This window comes from Falco peregrinus, chromosome 11 (assembly GCF_023634155.1).
Source record: "Falco peregrinus isolate bFalPer1 chromosome 11, bFalPer1.pri, whole genome shotgun sequence".
NCBI lineage: Eukaryota > Metazoa > Chordata > Aves > Falconiformes > Falconidae > Falco > Falco peregrinus.
Genome location: NC_073731.1, coordinates 18,547,007 through 18,571,714, shown reverse-complemented (window position 1 = coordinate 18,571,714; position 24,708 = coordinate 18,547,007). Strand labels below are relative to the sequence as shown.

At 38.3% G+C, this 24,708-nt stretch overlaps 1 protein-coding gene across 2 annotated transcripts in view; it reads right to left on the bottom strand.

Moving 5' to 3' along the window:
* Positions 1-6,066: 6,066 nt before the first annotated feature.
* Positions 6,067-24,708, bottom strand: part of LRPPRC (leucine rich pentatricopeptide repeat containing) — a 92,557-nt gene continuing 73,915 nt past the window's right edge. For both annotated transcript variants that reach the window (XM_055816207.1, XM_055816209.1), the window contains exons 31-38: positions 22,783-22,871; positions 19,245-19,449; positions 16,914-17,053; positions 16,636-16,751; positions 13,640-13,711; positions 12,087-12,171; positions 7,882-8,024; positions 6,067-6,573 (exon numbers count right to left, since the gene is read on the bottom strand). In XM_055816207.1, the coding sequence (XP_055672182.1) occupies positions 6,517-6,573; positions 7,882-8,024; positions 12,087-12,171; positions 13,640-13,711; positions 16,636-16,751; positions 16,914-17,053; positions 19,245-19,449; positions 22,783-22,871 (907 nt within the window). In that variant the 3' untranslated portion in view covers positions 6,067-6,516. The remainder of the gene's footprint in view (positions 6,574-7,881; positions 8,025-12,086; positions 12,172-13,639; positions 13,712-16,635; positions 16,752-16,913; positions 17,054-19,244; positions 19,450-22,782; positions 22,872-24,708) is intronic.

The window sequence follows — 24,708 nt, the reverse complement described above, 5'->3', positions numbered from 1 at the left end:
CTGATTACAGAAGGGCTCAGAACTGCTGAATACGTGGGACACACTAGCTTCAGGTTTGCCCCTTCAAAAAGCCAGACAAAAGAAAGGTGAATGAATATTTTTAGCTTTATATACTTCATAGGGAATTTCTCAGTGCTTATATATTAGAAATATGTCTTGCAGCTTTGTAGCACGTTCAGTGCCAGGCGCATGATAGATTTTCCACTGGAAAAAAATCTTGAACATGACTGACAATAGCAAAGCCACAAATTACTGTAATTTTATGCCCCCTGCAGCTAGTGGTATAAAACATAGTTTTCAACCTTGTTTTTACTTGCTGAATTTAGACAAATTTATAATGTTATTGATGACAGTGAGAAAGACACTCAAATGCAGAAATTGTATTCCTGGGCCTAAGAAACAATTAGAGCACAATATTTTATATGTACTATAGATGTTGGAAAATATAGCTGTCATAAAAAACTATAAAAAAAGATGGAATACTGAAGTTGGTTGGGGGTTTTTGTTTTTTTTTTGTTGTTTTTTTTTTAAATTAACTGTATATACATATTTATTTCTTTTCAACTATAACACTTGATCAGGGTTTTTTCCTCCTCCCTGGAATGCTGAACAGTTAACCAGGTATGACATGTGGTATTACCAGCTCTCTCACTCTGAACATTTATGTTTGAATACAGGCTGAGTCAACAAAATCATGAAGGAAAGCAAAACCCTTGTTTAAGCAAAGTCTACGGATATATGACTTCTAATGGATTTTCCAATAAGCATGCACTTTCTGTCATATTTCCAATTTTTAGAGTGTAATTTTATTTACAAAGGGTTCAGAGGGCCCTAAGAATTGACAATTGGTAGAGGTGGCCGAGATTTACAGTTCGGCTAACCTCCACCCATGAACTGTTCAGGCTATTAGCTGAACTAATCAAGTAGCAGGAGAACTGCTTGATTTATTTCTGGCTTAGGCAGAAAGTTTTTCATAGTATGGCTAGCTAGTGGGCTCAGCAACCCCACAGCTGCTTCGGTAACAGCCTCACCTCAGGCTGCAGCTGCAGTACCAGAGCAGGCAAAGGCACGGCAAACAGCCCCGGTGCTGGACACTTGGACACTGCCCCGTACTCAGACTCATCGCTAGAGCCACCGCAAATTACACTAGGAACGCACCGATTCCTACAGCTGCTTTGGAATTGGAGAAGTGTGAGGTTTTAAAAGGCTGCTGCTGGAACAAACTTTTTTTAGGATTTCTGGCACATGCCGATGCTCCCGTTTCTTCAGTTACCCAGGAGTAATTACAGAACTAGCACCACCGCAGCCCCCCGGGGTGGAAAGGCACGAGGGGCACAGGCTTGGCTCAGCAGCCCTGATAGTCCTTCACAGCCCCTTCCTTCACCGAGTTGGGCTTTGCAGCCTACTCACCCCTAGCAGCCCTTGCTGCTGCCACTGCTGCCTTCCCCGTGAGCCTCCAGGAGGAGGAGGAGACTGGGAGCCATCAGAAAGGCCAAGATCCGCGGTGGTGTGTCACTGGCCCTGCCTGCCAGCGAGCTGAGGGCTGCTCCTTCCCCTCACGCGCCCGCACTCCCCGTCCAGCCAGGCCCAAGGCATCGCGCTGAAGCTGCCGGCTTTGTCTTATCGCCACCCACGATATGAACTCTCATCCTTCCCACCTAGGTATTTTCCCCAGTACCTCCAATCCCTTCAGAACTCCTCTGTGGCAATCCCATGTTTTGAGAACCACTCTAGCCCCTCTCCCATAAATAAAAATCCAGAACCAAACAAAACAGCCCTTCAGAGCCGCCTTTGACAACCTCAAAGGTTGGCCAGGCCAAGCCCATCCTGTCCACACCCCTCTGCTTTCCCTCCAGCCCGAACTGTTTTCCACCTAAAAATCCATCCTCCTCTCCTCCCCTGAAGATTCACCTCTGCTATCAACAACTCTTCCCCTAACCCCACTTTTCAGACAGTCCATCGGACCAGGGCCAAGGCGATGAACAGCAGCTGCAAGCTACTTGCAAAATCAAGAATGATATTTGCTGCTGGTTTTGAAGACTCATCACTTGCTGTGAAACACCGAGGTCTGCTGCTTTCTGAGCCTTGAGTTCATTGGCACTGGATCTGACGGCAATTAACTACAAGAAACAGAGCTACCAAGAGGTTTGGAGCTGCAGACAGCAGCGGTTCTGTAGATACCATTGCTTTATCATGGTGTTGTAAGGGTAATCACATGGGAAATTGTGAAGCATTAGCCAGTTGTAATAGGTATTTAAGAGTATCAGAGAGAAACCTTGCATTAATAGTTTTATCTAAAAGTAGATCAATGTGGAACCCCCGTCTACTGCAGGCACTGCTTAAGACAGTTTCTATTATCTCATTTTCTTAATTACAGGAAACAGTAGAGAAAACTCAAACCTCAAACTTCCATATCTGCTTTTATTTCTATACCTAATGGGAAACCCAGAACTTTGCTCCTGTAGCTGAGGATCTGCACACTCATACTCAGAAAGATGCCCTTGGATTAAATTACACTCCCCGGCAGAGCTACTACCTTAAGAGAATATTGGGTTTCCTCTGCCTATTGATTCACAGGAGTACTGGCAAACCACCAGAGGCTGCAGCCATTCTGGAAGGGAAATAGCTTTTTGCAGTTGCCTTTACACAGGAATTCTAATAATAATTTCAGGAAATGCAAAGAAATCTTTGCTAAAAAAGGCTAAATTCAATGACAGTCTCCGCTTTTTCTTACACTCTTTTTCACCTTCACAGCAACAACATACTGGGTGCAGGAAATGGGACGTTCCTTCTAGATGCCAGCAGGCTTCTCATTGAAGAGCAAAACTTCCTGGTCGCATCCATCACTTCTACCACCTCCTCCTCTGCTGCATTCCTGGGAAGTCTGGAAACATCACACATTCAAGGAAAGCAATAAATACGGTAGTACTCTGGTGAACACGTTTCCAGTCTATTTCTCTGTCAGTATGTGCACTCGTGATCCTACCTTCACTGTTAACGATCCTCTCGTGTTACTGTAAACTGCAGCTGGAATCCTGCTGACTCAGGCATTCCATCTATAAAAACCTGAGCTGTCACTGCCAAAGACACTATCTGTTCAGCTACTCCATTTTCAGCAGTGGGTACGTATTAAGGAAGTCTAAAGGCAACTACAACCCAGCAAGCTACATTTCTTGTTAATAGAAAAGGGTCTCAGGAGACAGAGGTGAATGAACTGGTTTAGTAGATAAGGATAGAAGTACAGCATGTAATTATCATGCTGCAAAATGACTGTATTGGTAGTTAACACGGATACTTATCCCATGTTGAGCTCAACACCAAAAAGCAGCCTCCCCCTACCCCTACTTCCAGGGGAGTGGGGGAAAGAAAAGACTCTGTAATGTAGCGCAGGGCACAGAAGTGAGATTAAGTCATCTCAATTCAAGCAGCAAGCTTTCTCCAGTCCCCTCAACCCCAATCAAGATACAGTATTATGCAAACACATAGACGCTCCCACAATTTGCTTTTTACAGTAACGTGTCAGGTCATTTCATGTCATCAGACTCTCAGCTTCCCACGGAGGCCTCTGGAAAAGTGCGCTCCTATCTCACAGGCACTGCACCTGGTCTGGATCTTGCACAGCCAGTTATCCATTAGCCAGTGGCAAAGAATTCTTTTCTGCTTTGAAGGGGTGCATGCTATGGTCAGTATGACACAGTAACTTGGTATCTGGACTAAGAAAACACCATGACAAGTTTGCAAGACTGCCATTCTGCATTTTGTCATCTTGCAGGTTCCTTTCTTTGAATATGAAGAAATGAATAATGAAACCGCCTCCTTATTTGGCGAAGAAATGCTAACCTCCTAAACTGCATTTTATTTCATGCTTGAAATAGCTGAGTCGCAGCACACCAATGCACAAGACATATCATTTCAAGCGTATTCTAGAAGAGTCGGCACAAATGCCGATTCTGCAAAACCTTCTCAGCAGAGCCTTGTTTCAGACTGAGATGACTGTGTCCCAGCGTGGCACAAATCCCTCACTGTCCCACATTGTAAAGACAGGAGAGGCTGCACTCCTCTGTGTGATCATTCCTTAATTGCACATGAAACATTACTGGAACAGAAAACAAGAAATATTATCACACAAAGGCAGCCTTCGCCCACCCTTTGAATGATCTCTGCCACCAGACTCCACCAACCTGGGCTATTGCAAGGGGATCCCAAACGATCAGCATGTACCTCCGCCCACTCCCCTGCCACTGCTGCCACAAAACCCTGGCACTGTTTGGTCTCATGCTCCTGTTGTGCCTCACTGATGTTTCATCAGCTCAGCGGCCGGCTCAACGGACCGTAACTTTTCATGAGGTCACTCAAAATGCAATTTCAGGGCTGTATACAATTTAGTTTACATTCTTCAGTTACAGGCTATCAAATTTATTTTCCACTTCCATGACTGCAACTATTCAGTTATAGGGCATTATTCTGAGTTCAAGTCAAACCAGTTAGAAGAAAAAACTTATAGATGCTAACCAGTACTAATCCTGCGTGGTCAGCCCTCACACACGGGCACCAGCAACACACAGCCACGCATCTGTGGCTACGCTGTTGTGTGCTGCTTTTCTGCCTCGGAAGGCAGCAGCCATCAAACAACCTGCCAGTCCCACAGCACAGCAACCACTAATGCAGCACCTGACAATCAATTGCACCCAAGATTGCTCCTCCTTGTCAAGAAGGTAACGAAGACCTACAGATCTGCTGTTACCTTCCTCCTCTCTGATGACCTGGAGTTTGCTTCAAGTACTACTCTTCTTTATCCGATGTGCTAGCTTAGCTCAAAAAGCATACAAGCCCACGGCTGCCAGTTATGCTCCGCTGATGTGGCTCCGCTGGCTGGAACACAGCTACCGCTGTGAAACAGAGATTCACAAGATGACCTCTAAAAAAAAGAGCTGTGGTGCTAGAGAAAGGGTTGCCAACTAGGTGACAGAGTCTTCAATTATGCTGCTATTACACTGAAACACATGTAATGTAGCTGTAGCTTTAGAAAAAAGAAACATCTCCATTTGTGAAATGAAATAAACCGACTACTGCCTAGGCTTGCTTTCAGATAGGGCACACAACCATTAGGCTATGAATGAAATTTCAGATGTTAATGCCTCATCTTGACAACCCAGGAACAAAGGGTGCCAAGAGGGTTAGAGCCAAGTAGGTGTGGTATGTTGTGAAGTAACGAAGGCCATTGTAAACCCACACCAACAGAGCAGACACAGCTAGGATACATCCAGTTTGTTTGGAAAACGGAATTTACCACTCCCCTCAGCCCCCGATTAGTTATGCCTCATTTTTAAAGTACAGCAGGATTTCTCTGTGTATTTGTAAATATATTAGTTAATGAATTGGAAATTTTACTCTAAAAAATTAGGTCCCACTTCGACACATTCAGATTACTGTACAAGTCTTCCAAAATTTTGCCAAAACCTTGTGTGCGCACATGAATTTAATTACCACAGTGATGTCTATACAGGAAAAACTAAGAAAGGTAAGGTTAACTAGCTTAAAAAGTGAAGATTAATAAATTAAACACACAGAAACAAACTTTCATTTCATTAAAACCTGTTTAACTGCATAGACACTTATTCCACCTGTTATATCAATATGTACTTATGTGAGTTTCCATTATTACTCACAGAGATAATGGAGATATTTATTCTCTATCTGTTCTTTTATCTTCGTAATTTATAAGTATCTTATTTTCATGATCCCAAAATTCTGGACCGTAAAATGTCACAGAGTAGCTTAACTACCACACTTATACAAATAAATCATGCCCACCCGTCTCCCACCCAGTAAAACCTGCTACCCCTGCAAATAATGGGCACTGCTTTGTTTAAAAGGCATGTTTTCATGGGTATGCAGTCCTCGTATCCATAAGATTAAATGAACTATATCAAGTTATAAAAATGAATTAAAGATGCTATAAAACTACAACACGCAACCCAGTGTAAAAGGTAGAACTATTTGGTCTTTACCTGTAATATCAAACACCCTGATGAGATGCTTAACAGAAGAGAAGTACATTCAGGAGAAATCTAAAAAAGGTGTGTTTATTCTCTGTGTACATACAGATGAACCCTGAAGATGGTGTTCTTTACCCTTCTACTTTCACCCCGAAGTGCACTGTCCAGGCAAAGAACAACAAAGGATAAGACAGTTTGCTTACTGTTATGGTTACATACCCCTCTAGCAACTTTCTTGATATACATATATTTGGTTATTCAACAGGAGCCAAAACACAGTTCAGGTTAAAACAGATCATGTATCAGAACAGAAATAATCTAGAAAGCTGCATCTTGGTATTTCATTAGCAATTTTAACAGTGTTTCTATTTGTTTCTATCAATTACAGCTATGGAGAGTGCTGTTTAAACACAGATTTATATTGAAAATTACACAGAATAACATGCTTTTTAATTTTTTTATTGAATGTAATATTTAAACAATTTCATAAACAACTAAAGCATAAAAGACTATGTATTCATGATGCTTCCAATCTTGCTTTCCTCGTTTTCTCCACATAGAACTTGAATGTCTCCTATAAACAAGAGTGGAATAAACAAGTTCAGCATTGTTTCAACTGCAAAGTTACTAATTCTGAACAAAGTCTTATGTCCTGACAAAAGCAAAATGTATTCTCTGTCAAGCAAAACTAGATCTGTATTGAAGTCTGTATAATTAAGAGAAATGCCAGAGAGAGAGAATAAAAGGAAAAGGAAAACCTTGCCAAAAACGCATAATGAAGCTTCTATTACAAAATGCAATAATATAATCAATTTCATTTTAAAAATGAAAATACTTCTTAACTGCAATCTGCAATTGTGTCAAAAAAATTGAGACACTTTTAAAGATCAAACTGCATTAAAGAAGCTGAACAAGGAAATCAGAAAGTGAGTAATTTCAGTGACTTCGAAATAACACTTATTTTCACTAGCTACCAAGAAACAGACGTTTTAGGTTTTAAATTTACACAATTCAAATAAAAATTCCCATTATAAATTATGTCAGGGTTGTGGAAAAAACTCCACAGCTGTTAAAAGGCTAAGCCAAGTAGTTTATGGCAAATTTTCTCCAGTTCTTTACAAAATGAGAAAAGAAAATCACACTTATGAAGCAATATGGAGAAACAGCATGTAATCAGGTCTTTACAGAGCTATAGAAAACCACTTATTTCTAAACATAAAAAGTGGCTAGAAAATCGCAATAAAAAGTTTGCTTGAAGGGGGAAAATATAGTAAGTCTTCAAAGTCTGCTTTGCTAACATGGCACTAGTAGACCATTAGTTAAAGTAATGATGTGAAAGAAGTGTTTACAGTCTTGACAGGTTTAGTCTCACACCATTTGTCACCCTCAAATAAGATATATTTGCACAGTTGCATATAGCTATTGGCAAGGCAGGTAAAAGCAAAGCTGCAATAGAAAAATAATTCCCCCAGTTCTAAAATCCCATCCTGCTAAAGCAGCAACTTGTACTAGATACAAAACAGGTAATTAATGAAAATTAAAACCTATTAATTGTTAATGAAATACACATTCTATAAGCCTTTTAAAGTTCAATTCCTTAGATGAATGCCCCAAGGACATTGAATAAAGGTATACCTGTAGATGAGTGCCTGATAAGGATCAGGTAGTTTAAATATTGTAAGCCCCAAGAAGTTTTATTTCCTCAAGTTGAACCCAACGCAAAATTACCACAGCTCCTACAACACTCAGTACTTCACACATTACCTCCTTTGAGGAGTCTCTGCAGAGATCTAATCCCTATGTAATTATTCATGCAATTTGTTTTATTAACACTAAACATACACAGTTCTGCAGATCTGTTTCTTAATTAGGAAATACTCACAGGGGGTTCAGTGAAAGGGACAGGCTCTCCTACTTTCTTCAGAAAAGTTGCTAAAGACTTCAGAGATAGCTCGTTCAGCTGTATATTCTTCTCTTTTGTTTTCTCATACACAGCTTTCACAGAAGCAACATCCTCATCCAATTCTGAGGAAAAAAATATAAAACAAAAAAAAAACCCCAATGATTAAGTATTTCTTCTTTTCATCTGTTTCCATGATGTCACACATTCCTTCTATCTGCCAGAATATATGCTGAATATTTTCATATACAATATTCCAAACACTTTGGATACTCTTCATATCCTACTGACAATTCACATAAGACAACAGAACATACAGCCATTCTAGCTCTCCTTATATGAGGCTAAATAGTAAATTCCTTCAAGCCTGTGCTGGAACCAGAAAGGAGTAGGAGCCGCACAACACCTGGGTCACCACAACCCCACACAACATCTGCAGGCTGGGGCAGGGGGCTGGGAACTGCCCAGCGGGGAAGGGCCTGGGGGGCTGGTTGATGGGCGGCTGAACATGAGCCAGCCGTGTGCCCAGGTGGCCAAGGCAGCCAACAGCTCCTGGCTTGTGTTAGAAACAGCGTGGCCAGCAGGGCCAGGGCAGTGACCGTCCCCGTGCTCGGCCCTGGTGAGGCCGCACCTCGCACCCTGGGCTGGGTTTGGGCCCCTCACTGCAGGGGGGACGCTGAGGGGCTGGAGCGTGTCCAGAGCCGGGCAGGGGCTGGGGACGGGGCTGGAGAACAAGTCCTGTGAGGAGCAGCTGAGGGAACTGGGGCTGTTTAGCCTGGAGACAAGGAAATTCAAGGGAGAGATTATGGCTCTCTGCAGCTCCCTGAAAGGAGGCTGCAAATGGGTGGGTGTCATTCTCTTCTCCCAAGAAACAAGTTGTGCCAGGGGAGGTTTCGGTTGGTTATTAGGAAAGATATCTTCACTGAAGGGGTTGTCAAGCACTGGAACAGGCTGCCCAGGGAGGTGGTTGAGTCACCATGCCTGGAGGTATGTAGAAAACATGCAGATGTGGTACTTAGGGACACAGTTTAGTGGTGGACTTGGCAGTGCTGGACTTGGTAGTGCTGGGTTAATGGTTGGACTCCATGATTTTAAAGGTCTTTCCCAATCTAATTGATTCTATGACTCTAACACACCACTCCAGGATGAGGCAGAGAGCCATATGCCTCTTTCTGAAGCAAATGATAAAAAACAAAAAGAAAAGCTAAAATGAAAGCCATTCAACTTCAGCATGTGAGAACTCTAGAACAGAATTTAATTCCCTTAAGTAAGGGCAGAGTGTTGTCATGATTCCAGGTGCTGGCTACCTCTAAACTATAACCTAAAGAAGCAAAGGAAAAAAAAGGTCAGTGCTCATTTTAGAGCACAAAGAAAAATCCATTTCAACCTTTAGAGCAGGAGAAAATTTTTGCTAACCCACTGCTTAGGTAACCAATAACATTTTTCTGGATATTCCATAAATGCACCAACCCTGCAACAGGTCCTAACTAATCCATTCTTCATTTATTTGAAGCACTATGCACTTCTAGCTGTAGAAGAGCGGAGTATATTTCTCGCTTTAAAGTGGGAGAGGGAAGAAATCCCTCCCTCTACATTGACTCATGCTTAACCATAGACTTTGCTGCTGCTCAGACATTTGCTTGAGAAGCATCACAGTGAAGTTACCCCCAACAGTTTCACTGTTGTCCTCAGTGTCCTAGATGCAGCACAACAGTTCCTAGCACCTTGTGAACAAGCAAGCCATAATTTCCAGTTAAACTAATTTTGTTGCCCGTGAAAAAGCAAACACCTGCAGTACGGGAGCTGCCTCAGGTCTTGTTCACATTTAGAAACACCACCTTCACAACCATAGGGCTACAAAAAAAAAATTCTTAAAGAAAAACACTTTAATTATGCAGAAATGGGTAACTTGTGTCCCTTTCTCATGAGAAAAAGCTTCCCACTCACATCTGGCAAGTGGCTAAGCTACTTTTTGAATGTGGGAGGTTACTGCAGAAACTGCTTGAAGCGATGGTTTAATGAAAGCCTACTAGAAATCGTTAATTTTCTATTTCTTTAAAATAGATGCGATGTATGGAAAACAACAACAACAAAAAAAGAGCTAATACTTAGATTGCATTTAATGGATGATGCAAATGTGATTTTATGTATTTCCTTTTTCTAGAAGATATACAGTGACGGATTATGCATCTCACCAGATGAAGGAAATCTAGCCTTTGCAGTGGCTCATACCTCAGGACAAGGAAAGGAATAAATGTCCCTTTACTTGTCCAGTTGCGGGTGTCTGATATATGATCAGACTTCTTTCAGATGTGATGTATATTCTACTACATCTTTGCTAATTAACACAAATAATTATAATTTGTCCATTTATTTTGATAACTACCAACAGAAACCAGCTGTAGTAATAGTACTCTGCTATCCTTCAGTACCCTTTCTAAACAATTAAAAATAAAAATGGACCTGACAGGAGAATCATTTGTTCTCTAAAAAATGATACTACTATGAAGTTGGATTTGGCCTAAAATGAGAAATCAAGTTTTAAAGCTTACTAACTGTAAAATAAAAAAAAATAAAAATTGGGACAACACCGTCTCTCCCTAAAACAGAAAGATGCAATAGAAAATGCAAAGATGCCCTCGTACAACTCATCCAGCTCAGCCCTGGTAAAGCAGATCAAGTTAACTGATGCACACTCTTCTACCCGATACAGGAGTGGAATCAATGTCTCATACAGGTGAGATCTGGGAATAGCTTTTAGAAGTCTTCATGCTGGTACTGAGTGTCTCCTCTAGAACGTGCTACAAGCCAGATATATCTCTGCCTAAAGAAACTACAGCAACCATCTGTTCAGTTCACATACAGTGTGGCTTCACGTGACCAATACACTGTAATCACTGTTTTAGGTATAATAGAATAAGTGACTGATTCTCTGCAATCTCTTTATGAAATTATACTATAATGAGCTGGAACGGATATTGAAAAAATTAATTAGTTCACTTACGGAATATTTACTGAGGTAAAAGCAGTAAAGGGCTAATGATAGTGTAAAGGAACAAGTACAGTGGTGGTGACAAAAGGGCATTTTTTTTGTTTTTAAAAACATGCTGGAAATGTTACCTTGCTGTGAATGAAACTATGAGGTTAAACAATTTTGGTAGTGATTGCTGTTTTGAATGTTACTGTGCAAGTAAATTTTGTAAGTCGCATACTACAACTTGATTCAAATACAGGGAAGTTTGTACTCCCTTAACACCATACCTTGGATTTGGGTTTGAAGTCGTTTACTTAATTGTTCCTGTTTATCTCCTCTGTGATAGACTGGAGCACAAGGGCTTTGTCATTATATTTTTTTGCTTGTAATACACAAGTGTGAAGAGTATTTACTTCCTGTAATATAACTAAAGGACCATATCAGAGTACACAAGGAAAGGACACCACAGCACAGAGGTGCAAACTTCCAGCTGAGTGTTGCCACAGGAGCTGTATGTCCTGATTTTTCAAAATTGTCTGCTGCAAACACACACATTTAAAAAAGCAACCTGATTTTTTAGAGCTCTTCCTCTCTGACTTCAACTATAAAAAGAACTGATTAACCCTTCAACTACTCAGGTAAGTCCAAATGAAGGCATCTGGAATATTAACTTCGGCTAAATTGAAAAGGGTATAAAGAATCTACACTAGTAACAGTAAGATCCTTGCACATTACTGACAAAACTAATCACTTATGATTTTGAAACACACACATAAAAAGAACCAATATACTTACTACATGTTTCAGGAGGAAAAAAACTGGACTCATTTTAAAAGCAATTCATTTCTACAGTAATGAATGCCATTCATTTCTACAGTTCCATGGGTTAGGGTGGATTCTTTTTTATTCCACGAAGCCCCAACCTAGCCACTATTGTAGCAGTATCCTTAATGTAAATACAGCTCCTTTTGTAACGGATTCAAGGCTTGGGTCAGTTGGTTTGCTTTTCGAACCCAATAGCTAGGATAGTACACAGATCCAACAGAATTAAACAACAAAAATCCCAGACAAACTCCCCACCTCTTTGTGGCTCAAACTGTAAAGCAAGTTACACAGAGTAGATCCTGTTCCCCCTGTTTCTAAGGGTTTCCATGACCTTTCTGAATGTCTCAAGAGTTCTTACTAAGAAACTATTCCAAGGAGAATCAATTACCATAACATCTCATGAGGTAATGGTAGGCAATTTCTGCATTCAGTTGCTCAGGAATCAGTTCTAGAAGTGTCTCGATCTTCTTTGCCTATGAAATTTAATGTGCAGACAAAAAGAGCATTAACCTCAGATCTTAAACCACAAAATAAAACTGCGGAAATTAGAATAAGTACTTCAGATTTAAGAGAAATGAACTGTACTGATAGCAAGAAACAGACTGCAACTGAAGGTAGACATAACTTCCTTCCCAAAATTTAATATGCAGATACAAAACAGTCAAAGAAATCAGACACAAAATAAAAACAAACAAAATACAGGACTAAAAAACATACTGAAGAAGCATAAATATTAGTTTTTCTCTTTTTTTTTTTTTTTGAAGGAAGCAATTAATATGTTAATAAGAATATGTCAGGATTTCAACCATTTTACAAAAAAAAAAAAAAAAAAAAAAAAAAAAGCAAACCCCTAGGCAGCCTTCACTGACACTGCTTAAAAGAAGCTGGGTCACTAATGTGCTTAGATTTGGAACCTCCCTCCCCCAACCTCTGAATCCAGTTTCAAAAACTCTCAGGTCTTGAATTAAATAAAGTTTATAGAAATTAACAGCATCTTTATCATGTTCTATTAACTTCTATGTGCTATTAAAATTTCAGCTTGAAAAGGTGGAAAAATTCAAGTTTTTAAATTTCTTCTAAAGACACCAAAATATGGTGTTTATCACCATATTTATCAGCATCTCTTCAACATAAGAACTTCTAATCTATGAGTATTTACTGGCAATTTCCACAAAACATAAATGCATTATCCCTCATTTGAAAAAGTATTTACTCTAGTTTGTGTATTACCTGTCTCCTGATGCTGCTCCTCTATGAAAAAAGGAATCAGTGTGGATATGCATATGTGTGTTTTGATTTTTTTGTTGGTTTTGTTCTGTGTTGGGTTTGGGGCAGGGGGGGGTTGAGTGTGTATTGGGTTTTTTTGTTGCCTTTTTTTTTTTTTTTTTTTTTTTACTTTGAGGAGGGATGGACAGGAGCAGAGCAGGCATATGAATGAGAGCATTTCCAATTACAGGGAATGAGCACAAAGCCAGGAATCTAAGCAGATGCTCAAGCCAGATATATGCCCAAACCATTGTAACAACTAATATGAAATGTGTCTTTTAATGTAAACATAGAGGCATTTTATCAATATAGAGAGGCTGAGGTTTTAAACTTGGATTTGTATGCATACAAAGTAGCCAACAAAATAAGTACTTTCAGGTTACAATACTGAACTGGATAGTGCAGTAAGATGTTTAAAGCGCAATGTCGGTAGGATATGAAGTATAAAAGGCAGGAAATTACTGAAACAATAGAAAAATATTAACTACACCCTCCTTTCCATCATGCTCCGTAAACTGTTCCTTTAAATGTAACCAGCTCTGCAAATTAACCTTCCCTCTCCCCAAGAAAGCTGATCAAGCTGTCAACCACGAAGTTCAAGATCCAAAACACTTAAAGGTTGATGAAATTGCATTTTGTTACAAATACAATGACGTACATGAAGAAATACCGTACCTGTCCAGGTTTAGATGCTGATCTAGCCATAAAACTCACAAAAGTTCTCTTCTCAATTAATGCACCATACCTCTAAAGAAAAAGAATAATTAATGTAGCAGTCATCAGTATGTTAGTGATAAACAAAATTACTAAGGTGAAAATTTCCAACTACAGATATTTAAAATAATATACGAATATTACCTATATAGAAGGTAAATAACTGACCATTAGTTTGAAACACAAACAAAAAAACCCAAACAACAAACCAACCACTGAACATAGGAAGCAAGTTCATTTCACACGCCATTTTGGTAAACATTGTTTTTAAAATGGTAGGTATAAAGTTTGTTTAAAACAAAAGGGGAAAGAATTAAACTAATACTTCCACATACCACAAAAATGAGGTTTAGGACTGCAAAGAATGAAAAAGAGAAACACTATTCCTCTCCAATTATACTGCCAAGCATTCACAAGTGAGCTAGGGATCATAAGGTTAATTATACATTTAATAAGGTGTCAGGGAGATAACTGCTCGTTTCTTTATAAAAATTAAAATGTACAAAGCAAGTTCTCTTTAAAGTATAATTACCTACACTTATGCATACAAAGGACTGATTTCAATCTCTCTATTTTATAAAAGGCTTTCATTGCAACAGACAGTGTTTGAGAGAGAGAGAGAAGTTGAACTTTTCTAAGTTTGAGACAGACCAGATAAAAATCAAAAATCTATCTTACTTTAGAAACAAGGGCAAAATAAAATGAACAAGACAATATTTTAGGGTATGTTCCTCAAAGGTGTCAGTCTTAAAATTCTTACAAAGCACACTGCTTTTTACCAGCTCTAAGATATTTAATCAGTACCAGAATGCACAGGAAGAAGAGAATATTGTGCATATAAAAATAGAGATACCATGGATTTACTACATTCAATAACAAGAAATTTTGGGTTATGACACTATGAATTTATTGTATGTGTAATATGGTTTGACAAGCTCTTTAAGGTCCAGGTGAAAAGGTGTGAGGCCTCATTCCATCAGTCAAACGGAGACAAAAATGTACCCATAGTGTTTGGACAAAGAAACTGCTTTACAGTGATAAACAGAGGCAAAATATTCATGGGAGAAACTTGCAACATTTTATTACTGATTCTAGTCATTCTCACCTACTGTCAGTAGGTGCTCTGAGAGGAAAGACACCATCTAGTTGGAGACATGTTTTCTACAGCCCCCTTTCATGCTAAAATATCAAACTACTTTTGACCTTCATCAGTCAAAGCATTCTCCCTCCACCATACAAAAGAAACTGTAGCTGTTTCTTGAACTTTTAAACAGACTTTTAGATGTATTGTTGAAAGCGAGGATTCTCCACGTGTATACTAATATTTCAGATTATTACAAGTGAAACAATTCATTTGGATTGTGGCTTACTTTTCAAGAAAGTAACAAACAATGGACAGTGATTATTATTATCTTCTAGTTACCTATCAGTAGAATACTTGTTCCACAATAGAAGTCAAGAACATTTAACACAACTGAAAGTTTTTCCTGCACCATATAAACCCCAAATTTTCTCATAATACACAGAATTTTCGACTCATGCTTATCTGTGAATGTCCAGTTAACATGAAATATTTTGCCATTCTCCCTAAAAATACAGTGTATACAACTATCTCAAGTATGCTACAGAGCCATGAATTTAATTCCAACAGTTGGATGCTGTTGTAGCACGTTTTAGGAATACACAAAAAGAAATTATTCCATGTTTTGAAAAATTTTAAGAACATGCCGATTTTACTTAAAATTGAACTCCCTATCGTCACAAAAGCATGAAATTGTAACCAATTTTCATTCACTCTTTCAATTTCACTCATTTCAACCAAAGAGCAATCAAAAAATCAGGAAGAGTAAAATAACTTTATTTATTTTGCATTTTGGTGTTTCATGCTATATAGCAACAGGGTTCTGTATCAAAATTATAGTTTCCTTTTAATTTAATACTCAGATGACCAGTTAGGCAAAGCAATAAACCAAGTAATATCCTAGAGCAAGGACTATACAAATAATCCTCCTCACACTGTAGCAGAAATAACTGAACACATTTGTTGGTATGTATTCTTCTTGGAAGATCACAAAACATCCAATGGATGAAGCACAGCTTTTTCTTTCTAACAGCTTAAAATACTTAGGAACTGGTAAATTAGTAGCATGTACTACCAGGAGATGGGATGAGGCAGGAGCCTATGCACACATGAACAAATTGCGGATTTGGGCATGCCTGCTGGACTGTCACCTGCCTGGATGAGCTTCCCTGATGGAGCCTGTCTGTGCACACTGCCAGCAGCAGCTCCCGTCACCCACAGGTCATCCCACCTCTGGCTCGACTTTGTCCTTAGGTCTGTACAAATGGCATGAATGCAGCTGTTTCATTCCTTGAAGATCACTAACTCAGTTGAGACTGTGCACCAGAGGACCAGCATTTGTCTTTTAAAGCATGTAACACTCAAGTAAACAGGAAGCAAATTCAGCTCTTAATAAACCTTTAATACAGCATACCCAATATTATAGCAACCAAGTGAAATAAGGTCCATGAAAAGCAAACATTGCCTGCCTTTGGTTTGCAAACCAGACAGCTGTAAGGTATTATGTTTACAGCATTTAAGAAATTATGTGAAAAGTTGCAAGGAAATGGTTTGCAAGAAGCAAGTGCTGTCTAGCAGAAAACTTACAAAAATATTTGCTTTGTATAGAATTTCAAGCAATATACAAGTCTTCCTTTATTTCCTTCAGGTTGTTAGAAGACAAAAAACCTTCTGACTCTGGCACCCACTACTACTATTGGTATGAGATTACTAGTTCATGGTTTGCAATAGTCTAAACTGTGTTACTGCTACTCACACTGTAATTCAAAAGCCTACTACTACTAGCCTATGCTATACAACACCTCTTTTTGACAATTTCTCAGTTAACCTTTGAAGAGCTCTAAGCATTTCTGTACCTCTCTTGTTGTGTCATTACCTGTATCAGCGATCTGGCATCATCCACTCTGTCTGCACTGACATATTGAAGGAAAAGATCTGTGACAGGTCTGTAAATTCCAAACTGACTGGCCAGTCGTTCTGCCATCACACCAACTGCAAAATGATGGGTACATAAGGAAAATCTTTGATTGAAAAGCCACTTTTGTAAACTTCACAGGCATGATTTATGCTGACTGAGCAGGTTTTACATGTAATAGCTCTTTCATAACACCTCTGTCTAGTCAGAATATTTAAATATCATTGCAATTAACTTACATGTTTCCAAAGCTTGTTCTAATCCTTCCTCAGACACCTTTCTTAACAAATAGGAAATACTTTTGACAGCTTGATCAGGATTCTGTGCACCAGCGATAAGCAAAGGCTCAAGGTATTCCACAGCAGCATCAAGGTCATTGCTAGGAAAAGAGATTGAACTGGCTTAGTTTCTGAAATCAAGATTTCCAAACCTAGAGAGGCGATTATATTAAAGTTTTTGTTTTCTACATTAAGATTATATTCTCCAGGAATGGTTGAGTGCCTATGACTTCATTCCGATATTGTAAAAGTAAAACCACTTATGACTGGACGAATAAATTAACCTAGAAATAAAAAATTTCAAATGACCTTTGACCTGTACAAAGCCTAAATAATTTTGACGTTTTTTCCTCATTAAGGACGAACAGTTCTGTTAGCTGCTTTAGGAAAATGTGTTCTGCAAATCTACAAGGCAAAATCAAAAGTGCTAACAGAAGGTATCTGAATAATTAATGCATACAACTCGAGTATTTTTTTTAATGCTATTCAATTAATTATTTACCCCATTTTTCCCACGCCCACCTTTTTTGGATGCAAAAGACAACACTAAATGTCATTTGGTCAGTACCTTTGTCTAAACATTTCTAATCTTATGGCTTAAGTACAGCAAATGCAAATAACACAGGAAGTATTCACCAAAGTGTAAATTCTACTTATGACATTCAAAAAAGTTCAAATGGCAACATCTCTTATCAGTCCACTCTCAAAACTAATTTAATTGAAAAAGAAATCTGAACATGATGAATGCTTTTAGGTGAAGCAGAAATGCACCACGCTTGAAAGCTATGAAAAATGCTTTGAAAACTATTATCAGAAACATGAATCTACCAATAAATGAACAGGTATCAAAAATATCTGTAAGAATCTGTTTTTCACAGTTCTCAAGGTACAGCTTGCAAGATGTTTAAGAATATATAAGGTGCATACTATTTACGCTGCTGCTAAGTCTTTTCACACATCCAAGCTAGTTTTGGTATGGGAAAAGTCAATGCTGCTTAAAAAACACTGGTGCCTGCATACAGCAATTTAATTGTTTATTTATTCTTGTCACCAATCTACACTTTAAGAATGTAACATGTCATTGTAAGAATGTAGCATGTCGCTGTAACACTTATGACATGGAAACATAGGAAAATACGGATCTTATAGGACAAGTCCTGAAATCTCTGTTTGGGCTGTTTCATTTAGGCAAAAGTCAATGCACTAGAACTTGTGCCAAGGACCACTCAGATCTGTGCATTTACAAGATCAGTCCTTTACAGACAGATTGTTTTTCAGTGGCTGAAAATACAGCGAGCTCACTACTGAAACTGGCCTGCATGGTTCCCCTTCAATTCAAGTCCTCTTGCTGTTCCAAACACTTCAGTGACTGTTCACTCTGGCCTGAGGTGATCAGGTACGTGTGACGTACTACACAGCTCTGCAGCTTTCCTGCAGAGTTAGACACAGGCGCTCCGCCTGATCAAACCGATTTGAAAATAAAATAATAGAATACGTAGGATTGCTGAAGACTGGTTCCAGCAAAGCACATTGAGAAGTTCATGGTATGCCCTTTCTCTCAGAAGTGCTTCCCCCATGCAGTTTTATACAAAGGATAAACTAGCACAGTACCAATGTATCAGCTGAAACAACAATGTTAGGTAGAACATGATACTGAATTAAACAGCTGAATACTCAGTGCAGGGATAATTATCATGATCAAAACTGTGGCGCAAAACAGCACAGCAACCAACTTTTCTGTAATTCTGACCGCAAAGAAATATAAAACCACTCCACAGATATATGTCTGGCTTTCACATTTTGAGGGTAAACACAGTAGTATTTTGTCATTTCAACTACTGGAACAGGCAGCAGATTTTTGTTTCCAAACAAGTATTATATGCATAATCTGTGGGTGCTAAGTTCAAAGATTTTTTTTACATTTATATTGATGAAGTAATTAAATTTTACATTCAGATTTCACAGGGCTCTTGAACTAACATGAAGGAGAACGCTTTACATGAGGTGCAATACATCAGAACAAAGGTATCAAAGCTAAATTACACCACCAGAAAAGACCTTATGCTCTCCCAAATGCTTCATAGCTATCCCTGCATTTCATTAAATGATTTTCAACCCCAAATGTGTTTGGGAAACAATACCATAACAGAACTGCCCTGCACACTCCTCAACTTGACCAAAGTTTTAATCTAGGACACTGTAAGACTGGAAACAGAATGAAAAGGATAATGCAAGTGATTTCCCACCACTCTGCATAAAATAATTGCATGTAACAGTCCCAGAAATACTTACTTCTTAGTATGAGCCAATGCAATAGCATTAGCAAGTAGTGTGGTAGATACATTGACTGATTTTGGGATGTCTTCCCACATGTTTTTAAGCACTTGTAGGTTCTTTAGATCTCCTTTTTCTGCCAGAGCCTGAGTGAGTGCAATAACTGCTCGTCTAGTAGGCAACAAGCCACTGTCAAGCATCCCTTTTAAAACAGCCATGGCATCTAACGATGGTAAAGAAACAAGAGAAGAGGAAATCAGATTTTAGTTCAGAAGGCAACCGTGCTGCTGGTATCATCAACCCTACCCTTTTAAAAACATGTTCAGAAAATAATTCTCTTGCTGAACTTAAGCCCCAAAATTGCTATAACAAATTATAACTTGAATACATACATATACAAAAACTTTCAACAGTAATTCAGCTTAAAATGCTTTTAATATTTGCTCAGTAAAAGTATTAAGATACTTAACATTTAATTAATTCATTTTAGTATCCAGCTCAAAGAAAGCAGCTGTCATAAATGTCCTCACTTGACCTTCAAGTCACGACCTTTTAATCTTATTTTTCTCCGAACTATTACCAATTTTCTTTGCTAAAATACAAAAATGTTGCACGTTTCAGAATAAATATAGTTTTAAAACGTCATTTACTATTGCAACTGCTGAAGTCTAGTAATCAGATCTGTCTTTTCAAGTGTGCACCAAACTCTTTAATTTTTCAATAAAAGCATGGAACACAAGTCTCCACAGGAGAACAAACTCAAAACTGGACACTTACCTCAAGAACTCCTAAAATTATAGGAGTTACCTATGTTAAAAACATACATGCATACAACAAATCTCCTGTCTGTCTGTCACAAATTCCCCAAACCCACTGCAGATTAAGTCACCCTCATTGCCCTAACCAGAATTCTTGTCAATTTATGTTATACAAGAGCAGACACACGCAGAAAGACATGCCCCTCTGGTAAAAATCTCTTACTCCTTACCAGCACAGGCAGGATTAATCACAGATAATAATTATAATACCAAGGGATAACACTTCTAACATAATATACACCCACTTGAACTCCACAGCATTAACATTCCAATTCAATATGCAAGTACTGCAGAAATCAAATATTACCTTTTATAAGACACGAAGAAAAAACATCCTTCCTGTATGCCTAACCTTCCTTCACAGCAAATTTTCTTTCTGCACCCCTCACCTTTCCACCCCCCCTTTTAGTGAAAAAAGGAGCAACACAGAGGCAAGATTCCTGAAAATTAAAAAGCAAACTTAAAACACATGCTAAGTTCAAGTTCTCTCCTTATTACTTAGTGTGGGCCTCCCTTTAGCATGGAGCATGACCAGCCCTCTCAAGAATGAGGACAGAGAAATACCTGACAGTTGCATGAGTGCAGCAAAACTGCAAGAAGTTATGTGCTAGCAGCATACTGCATAATTCCGTTGGTATCTTTTTTCTTTATGCACTCATTACTACTAATCTGAATTCAGAATTTAATCCCTTGATTTTTCAGTAAAAGCAGATAACTGTGCTTATGAAAACCAACCACTTGTCTTTTAATTCCTATAAAAGCTCTGCAAATTCCCTACCGTGACACTCAAGTTCTGACTTTTAAAAGTAACCTGGGTTTTACAGAGTTCTTGCTTCAAGACGTTAGAGCTCTTACGAGTATACTTAGGGACCTACACAAACACTTTTAACCATACCACATTACACAGCAAAGATGGATGGCAAACTATATGAGGAGGTAATAAAGCAAGCAAGTTTTATGTAAGTGAAAGCCATCACACGATGTAGGTCAAACGGAGCTCACCAACAAAAGGTTACGAAAAGACTGTGCCCAAAAAATTTTTGGGTAATCTATGAGCCTCAGAAAATGGCCACTATGGTTGAAATATTTAGTAGCTTGCATTTTCAAGGCTTCACTTACAAAAAGAGAAGTGGTATCTTGCAAATTAAAATAGAAGCAAGGATCAAGTCTGACTATTCATTTAAATTACCAAAGTAAAGCTTGTTTAATGCACAAGATAAAGAAAATATAATTTTCTAAAGCAATATAATTCCACAGCCTTCTTAAGAAACTTTGTACTGTGCAAAAAGAAATATTTTTAGGGTACAGCAAGGGAGAAGGTTGATGTGGCAGAGAATTTAGTATGCTAGCTAAAAAGAAATTATGTAGTTGGCCCAAGAGATTGGCAGAATATAGTGACATCAGTGATGTTCTGAAAAAAGGGAGATTTTTACTGGGTAATACATAGGAAGAACTGGCAAAACTTCACACTGGAGAAGAAAAAGCAGAAAATGTATTAGAATAAAATCAGACAGGGAAGTCAAGCGAAGGCCTCGAAAGCTGCAAAAACTTAAGATTTGCCAAGAGCAAGAGAAGCAATTGCATTCACCACAAACACTTCAGTCAGTCAACGGCACCTGGCAGTGATGTCAGGCTGGAGACTGAATGGGGAAAGAATGTGAAAGAAGAGAAGTTTATCAGCTGCAGGGAAGTGCACAGGTGAGAAGATGTGTTAATGTAGCTGGTGTTACATGGGTATGGGCTACTACAGCTACACATAATAGAATGGAATAAAATTAACTGCTGGCAGAAATCATAAATGGATTTTCTGGTATGCCTTCTGGTATGAAAGTAAAACAATTCAGTGTAATACATTTTCTTCGTATGCAGCTGCTTCAATGCTTAAAGGTACTGACAAAAATACATGTCAACACTGTACTTACGCTTGCACAGGGAAAAAAGACACAGCACTGCATGTAAAACTACGCGCTTGCAGAATTTTCATCTCTTGTAAGAGTTCCACAGCACAACTAAATAACTAAAATCTAATGCTGTGGAGCTGAACTCCAGGCTGCAAAACAACCAGTGCCGAGAACTGAAATAACACAACTATGAACTTTATCCACCATCTTGCTGGGTGCCCTTACATACTCTTCAGCCACCATTTTCTTTTCTACCATCATTGTTACATTTAAAAGAAACCCAAACTGAATATTTTGTTACTGTTGGTATTGAGAACTATTAAAAAGTATTTGATTAAGTTTTTAAATCAATATTATAATCATTTAGTGCACAATCATGCACATTTAACAGTCAATTTAACTCATCTGGTATCTCACACAACCAACACAATATGCAAGAAACAACTGCTGGGAATTGTTTCAGATGCTCTAAAGTATGTTAATTTCCAAAGCAAAATGACTTGTGCTGTGAATTTTAACGCACTTGAAAGCCTGTACTTTCTCTCTTTCTGGAGCACAAATTTTGCATGTCTGAAGAGCTGTGATTCATCTTAAGAAAACCCATCTTGTGTTAAATGGAATGGAAACTGGACTAAGTGGTCAAATGACAAGTACATTCATATTCAAGCTGTATTATAAATGCATGTACAGTAATTTACGTCTCTCAGCTACCACAAAAGGCTCTTGATAAGCAGGTAATTTGCTAAATGGACTCCTTTATCCAAGTATTCGAAGGGCGTTACAAGAAAAATCTGCAGAGGCATTAATGTGACGTAAAGGTCAAGCATTGTGACATACCTTTCAAATAATCCCGCCTAACTTGCGATATGATGAGGAGGCTGCTGGCAGCACTGTTCAGTGTGAAGCCCTTGATGTGGGTCTCAGCACTAAAAGAAGCAGACATTTAGAAAGGAATTACTGACATGCTTCTGATACGATAATAAATGGTTGAGCACCAAGGTGAAATTATAAAAACTACTGTTCGTATGTTAAAAATATTGCTGCAAAATATCGACCTGGAGACAGCTTTTGTGTTATCCTGTCAATGGTTATAGAAGGATAATTTTTTTTTGCATTCTGACAGATGACAAAGTTGGAAGTGAGCAACAAAAGAAACAAAGTACAAGATTTTTTTTAAACAATCGGTTCAGATTCTTGAATGCTGACATATTAGATGACTAAAATAACTGCATGCCCTGCATTGTTCTGTTGTATCCTAAGCTGGATACTTTTTCTTCTTTTTTCAATAGTCACCATAATTATAAAATATAAAACTATTCTTTCAGCAATAAAAATGAAACATTTATTTTCAGCACTGTAGATTTTAAACATAAACTAAAGCATATTATGAACTAACACCATATCATTTGGTTGATTAATTTTCAAATTTCTGTCATCTAGATGTATACAGGTTTTTAAAGTGAACATACTGCATTTGCTGCCTTAGCCATGTTAAAATTGTATTTCGCTTATCAATTCTTTATCTCCTGTAATACAAAACTTAACATATCTATAGCAAAGAGAATCTTTAATAACACTGCTAAAGCTTTTTTAACACTCTGGAAATTAGACGAGAGAGACTAATCAGCCATCGCCTTGATCTTATACTACAAAATGTTCCCGTTCCTAAATGACATAGCCACATTTTTAATATATAAGGATAACTTTACAAATGTTCATTTCTAGATTACAAAATCTCTACACAGAAAAGGGGGGCATTGCCATTTACCATATCAGCAATCAAGATAAACCTCACTGATCATCTTGTGGCAAACAACTGAGCAGCCTACCTACTTGAACTTAGAGGCTGAGCGGATTGGGAGGTAAGCAGGGTCATTGCTAAATTATTCTCCTCAATCCCAAGAAAATCCTTCACATTGCACACAATATGACTATCCTCTCAGTCACTTTCAGCCTCCCAGGCTCACAAATGCAGTCACTGGACTCGGGATTTCTTACTCTCCCAACCAATCCTCTTAATCCCTGCCTAAGCACCTACTGCTCAGTTCTGCCTTTTTTTTTTTTTTCTCCTTTGTCCCATCTGTCAAAGCCCTTAAGTCAACAATTCATGCATGAGACTGTAAATTACATATAACAAAGGATTTACTTCTCCAATCTTCCAATCTTTAGTGTGATTAAATAGATGTTAGCTACTATTACAGAACTAATCCATCATTCCAATACTCCTAAATTTCTATTTAAAACTTCTTGGACTGAACACAGTAAATATTCCTCAAAACAGTACTAGAATGTGAAAGCAACTAGACTTGGGTTGACCAACAGATCAGTAACCTTCTGGAGATTGTTTGCGTTGGTTGCCTTTTTTTTTTTTTTTTTAATGCAGAGTAGGACTGCATTTTCCTTTTACCACATCCCTTGCTCACAGAAGTTTCTCAGTTCTGATAACACAAGGGAAATTCTAAAATTATCTGACCTTTTTAAATTAAAAAATCACTTATTTTGTGCCTATATTAGTGTTCATAGTAGGGCGCTCCAAGTATTATTTAAATTTCAAATTTGGCTTCAAGCAGAGTAAAAAGAAAAATATGTTAGCTTATATAAATAAAGGTAGCTTTCCTGTATTTTATGAAAATATTAGGAGTTGCACAAGTTTCAGGCCACTGCACACATTTAGGCTTTGCAGGAGTAATCTATAATATGAGGTTGGAAAAATTGTCAAGCATGCAGAAATGTGTGCGAAACACACAGATTTGCTATTCCTCA